The sequence below is a fragment of the Orycteropus afer genome, unplaced genomic scaffold (genome assembly GCF_000298275.1).
Source record: "Orycteropus afer afer isolate SDZICR_OR568_19922 unplaced genomic scaffold, OryAfe1.0 scaffold00425, whole genome shotgun sequence".
Taxonomy (NCBI): Eukaryota; Metazoa; Chordata; class Mammalia; order Tubulidentata; family Orycteropodidae; genus Orycteropus; species Orycteropus afer.
In genome coordinates, this window is record NW_006922012.1 from 2107638 (window position 1) to 2117263 (window position 9626).

Consider the following 9626-nt stretch of genomic DNA (forward strand, 5'->3'; position numbering starts at 1 on the left):
CTCCCTGTGCATAAGCAGCCCTTCCTTCTCCCATGATTGTTCTCTCCAGGGTGTGTGTCTACTTGAGGTAAATGTTTAACTCACTTGCCTGTACTTTGGCTGGAAACCACAGGTGTGGGTTCAATTCCAGACCTGAAGGGCAGCTAGGGGCCATAGTCTCAGTGGTTTCACCAGGCTCTACATAATTTTATTTCTTGACTGCTTCTTCCATTGGTGTTGATTGTGGAACCAAGTAAGATGAAATCTTTGACAACTTCAATCTTTTCTCCATTTATCGTGATGATGCTTATTGGTCCATTTGTGAGGATTTTTGTTTTCTTTATATTGAGGTGTTGGACAATCTACTTCCATAGTGATACCGCCTCAGAAACTCAAGGAGGGGTCGCTATGAGTTGGGTCTGACTTGACGGCACATAACAACAACAACAATCCATACTGCAGATTGTAGTCTTTAGTCTTCACCAGTAAGTGCTTCAAGTCATCCTCACTTTCAGCAAGCAAAGTTGTGTTGTCTGCATATCCCAAGTTGTTAATGAGTCTTCCTCCAATCCTGAAGCTCTTCTTCATGTAGTACAGTTTCTCAGATTATTAGCTCAGCATAAGGATACAACACTGACACACTCATTTATTTTAAACCATGTAGTATTCCCTTGTTCTGTTCTAATGATAGTCTCCTGGTCTATGTGTAGGTTCTTTATGAGCACAGTTAAGTGTTCTGGAATTTTCATTCTTCTCAATGTTATCCATAATTTGTTATGATGCACACCATCAAATGCTTTTGTGTAGTCAGTAAAACATCTTTCTGGTATTGTTTGCTTTGAGCCAAGGTTCATCTGACATCAGCAGTAATATTCCTCAGTCCACATTCTCTTCTGAATCCAGCTTGCATTTCTGGAAGTTCTCTGTCAATATAGTGCTCTGGTAAAGGAAAATACAAAGAAAAAATATAGAGGAGCTCTGGTGGTGTAGTGCCTAAGGCATTTGACTGCTAACCAGATGGTTGGCACTTCAAACCCACCAGCCACTCTGGAAGGAAGAATGGGCGATCTACTTCTGTAAAGATTTACTGCCTTGGAAACCCAAGGAGGGTCACTCTGAGTCAGAATCAACTCGACAACATTGAGGTTTTCACTATTAGTAGGGGTAAGGTAATTTACAGGGGAACGTGTCCTGGCAGCTTCTAATACTTGAGGTCTCCCTACCTTAGACATTAGAATACTTAAGTTAAAAATATAATATTTCTAAATGTTGTAAATAAATCCTGAAAATATTTAAGACTAATATAATAATTCCGTAGTGATACCGCCTTGGAAATCCAAGGAGGGGTCGCTATGAGTCAGGTCCAACTCGACAGCGCATAACAACAACAATATAAAATGATTATAACAAAAATATTTCCCTTTTGTTGCCTTTCCATAATTAAAAATATTTTTTATGGTTGTGAGGCTTGTCTCAGTGCTCATAGAGGCCCCAGACATTCTTTGAAAATCTAAATTACACAGACCTTATGTTTAGGATATAAATTATTTATTCACGCTGTGACTTTTCTAGACAAAAAAAAAAAAAAAAAATCAGTGTGTTCCTGAGTCTTGATTTCATTTTTAATGCAGAGGAAATCCTGGTCATTCTTCATCTTCTTTTCCTTATCATACCAGATTTGATTCATGTATCCTGAGGTCACATAGAAAATGTTTCCTCTGTATTTCTGATAGGCTACTGGAGGGTGTTTTAAAATATTAAGAAGCATCTATAAAATTTTGTTTTGCCAACAAGGCAATGATACCAACATCTCCTTTCCCCCTCAGGCTGCTTTGACTCTTCCACGAAGACCTTTCCTTCACTGTTCTACTGTGATACCCATTGTGGTTCTGACCCTGAAGTTTGCTATGTACCTTTTTAAGCTCAAAGACTCATGGTGCTTTCTGCCTTGGATGTTATTTATATCCTGGACCTCACACCACATCCGAGATGGAATCCGTCATGGCTTGTGGATATGCCCCTTTGGAAAAACGTCTCCTTTACCGTTCTGGCTTTATGTAATAATTACATCCTCTTTACCCCACATCTGTTCACTTGTTATGTATGTAACAGGGACCAGACAAATGATGTCTTCAAAACATGGAATTCGTATTGATGTCTGAGAGATCATTTGGCCCTTCTGGAGAACCAAATAATTCAGACAAAGATAATTGAGTTGCCAACATTAAAGTGAATTTTTTAGAACACTGTTAGGCACTACATTGTTTAATTATTATAATTCCTGAATCCTCTTGCTCAGGAGGCACCTTCAACTTCAAAGAAAAAAAAAAGTCTCTGTTGTAATTCTGATTCTCCCTTCTGTAACACCACAGTACAATGTTAGCGTTTCATTTATGTCATGTTATATTATTATGGTTTCTTCAGTTTATGTTGCTTTGCTAGTAGGTAGCTCTGTTAGATTAGCATTCAGGTAAGTTTTCTGGAAGTGTACCTTTAAATTAGTCTGTTTCCTGGTGAAAAGATAGCTCAAATTTTAGGGTGACTAATTTATGGACAGCTAGCATTATATTTGGGTCTACATTTTCCTAAGATATTGAAACAATGAAATGACCAAAATGAATATCATGAATAAGCTGTATAGCCAATGCTAACATTTCTTTATTTCATATATGTTGATCCTGACTGAAATTTATTTTGCAAAGTACTTTAGTGACTTATGGCTACTGGGAGAATCTGCTTCAGAGCACTTTGAGAAACTGTATAGTATTTATAAAATACAGTAACAGTACATCCGGGTTATTGTTTCAGAAATCGATTTAGGAAATAATTGTGATATGTTGGCTATGTAACATCTAACTCAGGTATTCCTTTTTAATATCATTGCCCAAGAATCTCATGTGTTGGGAGTTTTCCTATTTTAAAAAATATATCTAAAGCCAACAAAATACATGTTAACAAATAAAGTTGAGAAATATTGAAACCTATGATTCTGTGGATTATAACCACAGAATTTGAATTCACACAGAACAGAACTTGCCAGTAATGTCATTTCAAATACAGATTCCTGATTGTGCCACTACTGCTGTTTTAGTTTTCGTTAATTTGTTTACACATTATTCTAAAATATTGTGCCAGTTAAATAATTTATTCTTAATTGCCTGATATTGAGAGACAAAGCATATTTTCAAAATAAAGTAGTTTTACAAAATTTGCTTTTTCTTCTCTTCTTTCAGGTTTTCTATTAAAATGATTAACCTTTTTTAGAGAAGAAGGATTTAGTTGACGTAAACATTCCATTTGCACAGTTTCATGTAACCTTAGTATTAAAATCAATGTTGCAAGTAAACCTGCTTTTTTGTTTGGCATATTGCCATCTTCTGTCTTCAGATTTTCTTACCGATTTGTGTTTTATTACAGTAGTGATTATGTGCCTTATTCTTTGAGAAATAATGGATGATTCATAAAGCAATGTTTTGTCCAAAGCAGATTTTTCTTACATGATATTAAAGAGTTCAATAAATCATTATGAAGTGCAAACTCTTTACTTAGAAATGTAACTTTTTCCCTTGTTATTTACAAATTGATTGCAGTCTAACAGTGTATTAGCTCTTACAATCTATTATCATCTTTCAAAAATAATTATTGTGTCACTTTCATTGGTATAGTAAATATTATATAAAAAGTCGAAACCAAAATTCCTGCCATGAAGTCAATTCCAACTCATAGCAGCCCAACAGGACAGAATAGAACTTCTCCATAGGGTTTCCAAGGCTGTAAATCTTTACAGAAGCAGATTGCACATCTTCCTTTCATGGAGCACCTGGTGGTTCGAACCATTGACCTTTTGGTTAGCAGCTGAATGCTTTAACCACTGCACCACCAAAGCACCTAAATATATACCAAACCAAACTCGCTGCCATCTAGTCGATTCCAACTCATAGCAACCCCCTTTGGGTTTCTGAGGTGGTAAATCTTTACGGAAGTAGATTGCCCACTCTTCCTTCTGCAGAGTGGCTGGTGGGTTCGAACCACCAACCTTCTGGTTAGCAGTCGTCACATGGGTTAGGTACTACGCCACCAGAGCTAATGGTAAATTCTGTCTTGGAAGAAGTACAGCCAGAATGTACCTTAGAAGCAAGGATGACAAGACTTTATCTCATGTACTTTGGATATGTTATCAGGAGAGACTAGTCCCTGGAGAAGGACATCATACTTGGTAGAGGTTCAGGAAGAAAGGAAGACCCTCAGTTAAATGGATAACACAGTGGCTGTAATAATGGGCTCAAATATAGCAACATTGGGAGGATTGTGCAGGAGAGGGCAGTGTTTCATTCTGTTGTACGTGGGCTCACTATGAGTAAGAACCGACTCAACAGCACTTTAAAACTAAAAGGTAAGTTTGATTAAGGTAGAGATTTTTTTTTAAAAGAAAGCATCTGATTTCAGAAACCCATGAAAATTACTTTATAAAAGTATGGGGTTAACTTTACCCAAAAAACAGTTTTTTGTCCTTGGGTGGGGGGTGGCCAGGCCAGAAAGACCCCACCATGTGCTATCAGCTTTCCTCAGAAGACGGGGGGATGATTCAGTCAATCATGCCTAATAATCATGAGATCCCAATAAAGGCCCTGGTCGCAAAAGATCCGGGGGCTTTCTGGTTGGTAAAAGACATTAATGTCCATGAAAGGGTAGTGTGGCCATTGTTTGGGATGTGGAAGCTCTAAGTTGATAAGAATAAGCTGCTTTAACCCGAAATTCCAATTCTAGAAATTTATTCTAAGGAAATAAGTAAGTACACAAAGGAAAAGGATTTCCAATGGTTGCTTATAATGGAAAAACAAAACAAAACACCAAACTGGAAACCATTTAAAAGTGTTTCAATAGAAAATCAGTAACCAAAATCAGAAGGAGACCTTTAGTGAAATGGTTTGACACAGTGACTATAACAATAGGCTCAATTAGCAACAATTGTGAGGACATGTAGGACCAGGCAACATTTTGTTCTGTCATACATAATGTCACAATGAGTCAGAACCAACTTGGCACCTAGCAACAATGAATTAGTGCCCAGACAATGGAATACAAATGGCTGGAGTGGTTTAAATCAGTGAGGTGGATTCTATCAAGATACCCAAAAATGTCTATGTGAAATGTTTTAAATAAAAAACAGTAATAGAACAGTATGATTCCATTTTTATAAAATATGCCCATATATCTTTATGAGTAGAAAGTAACTTTAAAACATAGTTAAGGTGAAAATGGCGTGGAGGTGGTATCTGACTTCTAACTTTACAAGGGAGAAGAAGAATCAAGATCAACAGCCCAGGGCCGATTCCTGTGAGGCAGGGGTTACGCATGCCTCCAACCTCTCACATTTTTACCAGTTCTGGCACCAACCATCCTTCCCTTAGCATGCTCTACTTTGCTTGGTTCAATGATTTGTTGCAGTGGCCACACACAGCTCACAGACAACACTCATAATTATGGGGTTTATTAGAGAAGTAATGTTGCAATTTAGGATTAGACACAACTCGGGATACATTTCTTGGGTCAGGGCAGCTGCTTCTCTGCCAGGGCCTTTCTCTGGTTCTGTGATCCCCCAGCCTCTGCTCTGCTCAGGCAAGTGTTACAAAGTGTTACTTAGCTCTGCCAGTAAAAGACAGGGCAGCCCATTCCTCCAGCAAAGATGCTCAGCTCTTTTGCTCCTTGAGTCAGTGAGCCTAGCTAGCTCTGTCAACTGCCTACTCTGCCAGCAAGGCTTCCACCCAGAGGCCCTCAGCTTTCTTGCTCCATGGGCTAGGAAGCCCACAGTGCTGTCTCCTGCCAGCCACCTAGTTCTTTTCCTGCGGCCTCCATTTCTCTGCTGCTGCTTCTCACCATCCCTTGTGCCTCCAGTGTTAAAGCTTTCTCTCTTCTGGATCTTGGGGGTTCATCAGTGTAGGGACCTCAGGTGTGCTGTACCCCCATATCTTCTGGGTGTTGGTGTGATTTCCCCTTTCTGTCTCTGTTGTTCTTGTTAGCTGCCATCAAGTTGGTTCCAACTCATAGTGACCCTACATACAACAGAATGAAACACTGCCTTGTCCTGCACCGTCCTACAATCCTAACTGTGCTAGAGCCCATTGTTGCAGCTACTGTGTCAGTCCATCTTACTGAGAGTCTTTCCCTTTTTCTCTGATCCTCTACTTTGTTGTTAAAAACACACACACACACCCAAATTCACTGCTGTGGAGTCAGATCTGACTCATAGCAACTCCTCCTTGGGTTTCCGAGGTTGTATCACTACGGAAGTAGATTGCCCAATCTTCCTTCTGAGGAATGGCTGGTGCGTTTGAACCGCTAGCCTTCTGGTTAACAGTCAAATGCCTTAGGCACTATGCCACCAGAGCTCCTTTGCTGTTGTTAGGTGCCGTCAACTCATCTCCAACTCAGCAACCTCATGTACAGCAGAACAAAACACTGCCCGGTTCTGTGACAGCCCCATGATCTTTGCTATACCTGAGCCCATCGTTGCAGCCACTGTGTCAATCCATCTTGTTGAGAGCCTTCCCCTTTTTCGTTGTCCCTCCACTTTACCAAGCATGATATCTTTCTCCAGGGAATGGTCCCTTCTGACAACATGATCAATATGGGTGAGATGAAGTCTGCCCATTCTTGCTTCCAAGGAGCAGTCCAGCTGTACGTCTTCCAGGACAGATTTGTTAGCTCTTATAGCAGTCCATGGTAGTTTCAGCATTCTTCACCAACACAACACCACCACAACACAAAAACATCAACTCTTCTGCGGTCTTACTTTTTCATTGTCCAGCTCTCACATGCATATGAGGCACTTGAAAATACCATGGCTTGCGTCAAGTGCACCTTAGTCTTCAAGGAAACATCCTTGCTCTTCAGCACTAGGAAGAGGTACCATGCAGCAGATTTTCCCAGTGCTATACAACATCTGATGTCCTGACTGCTGCTGCCATTGGTGTTGATTGTAGAACCAAGTAATATGAAATCTTTGACAACTTCATCTTTTTTCCATTTATCGTGATGCTGCTTATTGGTCTCATGAGGATTTTTCTTTATATTGAAGTGTAATCCATACTGCGGGAACTCTGGTGGCATAGTGCCTGAGGCATTTGACTGCTAACCAGAAGGCTGGCGGTTCAAACCCACAATCCACTCCTCAGAAGGAAGGTTGGTCAATCTTCCATAGAGATACCTCCTTGGAAACCCAAAGAGGGGTCGCTATGGGTCGTTTTTAAATCCATACTGCAGACTGTAGTCTTCAATCTTCATCAGTAAGGGATTCAAGTCATCTTCACTTTCAGCGAGCAAAGTTGTGTCGTCTGCATAACGCAGGTTGTTAATGAGCTTTCCTCCAATCCTGACGCCATGCTCTTCTTCATATAATCCAGCTTCTCTGATTATTTGTTCAACATACAGATTGAATAAGTATGGTGAAAGGATACAACCCTGACTCACTCCCTTCTTGATTTTAAGTGTCCCTTTGTTCAGTTTGAACTACAACCTCCTGGTCTATGTACAAGTTCCTCTTGAGCATATATAAGTGTTCTGGAATTCCCATTTGTCTCAATGTTATCCATAATTTGTTATGATCCACACAATAAAATACTTTTGCATAGTCAATGAAACACATTTCATGTGTAAACATCTTTCTGGTATTCTTTGCTTTCAGCCAAGATCCATCTGACATCAGCAATGATATCTCTCCTTCTACATCCTCTTCTAAATCTAGCTTGCATTTCTGGAAGTTCTCTGTCAATATACTGCTGTAACCATTTTTGAATTATCTTCAGTAAGATTTTACTTGTGTGCAATATTGATGATAGTGTTCAATAATTTCCAGATTCTGTTAGATAATTTCCACATTCTGTGGGATCACCTTTCTTTGGAATGGGTACAAATATGGATCTGTTCCAGTCAGTTGGCCAGGTAGCTGTCTTCCAAATCTCTTGGGATAGCTGAGTGAGTGCCTATAGCACAGCATCCGTTTGTTGAAACATCTCAATGGGTATCGCATCAATTCCTGGAGGCTTGTTTTTCACCACTTCCCTAAATGCAGCTTCTACTTCTTCCTTCTGTATCTTGGTTCTTTTTTGTTTGTTTTATATTTTTGTCTAAATCTGTGATTTGGGTGAAAGTTTATAGAGCAGATTCATTTTCCATACAGTAGCTAACATACACTTTGTCTCATGACATTGACTACAATTTATCACAATGCAACAGCTCCCCTCCCACTTCTTCCCCATAGTTACTAGTTACTTCTTCCTTGTGTCCTTCCTTCCATGTACTCCTGCCCCCTGAGCTGTCTCCCTGTGCATACACAGCCCTTCTATTCTCCCTTGATTGTTCTCTCCAAGGAGTATATCTACCTAGTGTAAATGTTCACCTCCTATGTCTGTCTTTTGTTTGGCTGGAAGCCATAGGAGTGGGTTCAGTTCCAGACCTGTAGGGCAGCTAGGGGTCATAGTCTCAGTGGTTCCATCAGGCCAGCAAATGATTTTGAGTTTTGTTCCACATTGTTCTCCCACTATATCCAGGATCTTCTACATAGATAGCCCTTCAAGTTGTTGACAGTGGTAGCCAGACACATCTAGTTCCTCTGTCTCATAGTCGTGCAGGCTGACGATGGATCACATGGGGCACCAGTCACTTGGACTGATTGCTTCTGTGAATCTTTGGTTTTCTTCATTCTTCTTTGCTCTAGACGAGGAGAGACCCATCGTTGCATCTAGATGGCTACTTGCAAGCTTTTAAGATCCTGGTCGCTATTCGCCAAGGTAGGATGTGGAACAATGTTTTGTGTAGTATGTTATGCCAGTTGAGCTTGATGTTCCCTGTGACTATGGTCCCAAGCCCACAAGTCCAACTACTCGCTCCCTCTGAGTAGCTGGCTGTGACTAAGAAGTGACTACCACCTTGTCCCTTGTCAGCTCTACTACATACCTGGGGATTCTTACAGAACATAGCAATACACTTCTAGAAACATTGTCTGCCAACCCTATACATGGTCTTGGCACACTCCCTCCTGCATAGACATACCTAATAATTCAGCCTGTCCACCTGTCTATCCACCTGTATACCCATGTTTACCTTCACTGACAGCGCAGTACTGTATGCGCAAAAGGGTTCATCTTTGTTGTCTGTACCTCCCATGCACCTCTCTATGTCTTCCTCTTCCTCAATCCCACTGTGTTGACCACTCACATTTGGTACATTGCCCTTCTCTTCACCCAAATCAATACTTTCCTCTACCTATCTAACAGTGTTCCCTACCTACCCTCCCACCCCTGGTAACCAACAAAGAAAATTTCCTTCCATATATAAACCTTTCCTTGACTTTTTACAATAATGGATTAATACAATATTTGTCCTTCTGTGATTGACTTATTTCACTCAGCATAATATCCTCCAAGTTCATTGATATTATGCAGTGTTTTGCAGGTTCTATGTTATTCTTTAGGGTTGCACAGTATTCCATTGTGTGTATGTACCATAGTTTGGTTATCCATTCTTCAGTTGATGGACACCTAGGTTGTTTCCATCTGTTGGCTATTGTAAATAGTGCTGCAATGAACATGGGTGTGCATCTATCTGTTCTTGTCCTGGCTCTCACTTGTTTAGGATATATACCTAGT

General features: G+C 40.2%; 1 protein-coding gene across 1 annotated transcript in view; it reads left to right on the top strand.

Moving 5' to 3' along the window:
- The window catches only part of TMEM267 (transmembrane protein 267), a 14056-nt gene extending 11915 nt beyond the window's left edge, over nt 1-2141 (top strand). Inside the window, exon 2 of the mRNA XM_007954013.2 lies at nt 1806-2141. Within this exon, the coding sequence (XP_007952204.1) occupies nt 1806-2141 (336 nt within the window). The remainder of the gene's footprint in view (nt 1-1805) is intronic.
- The last annotated feature ends 7485 nt before the right edge of the window (nt 2142-9626 follow it).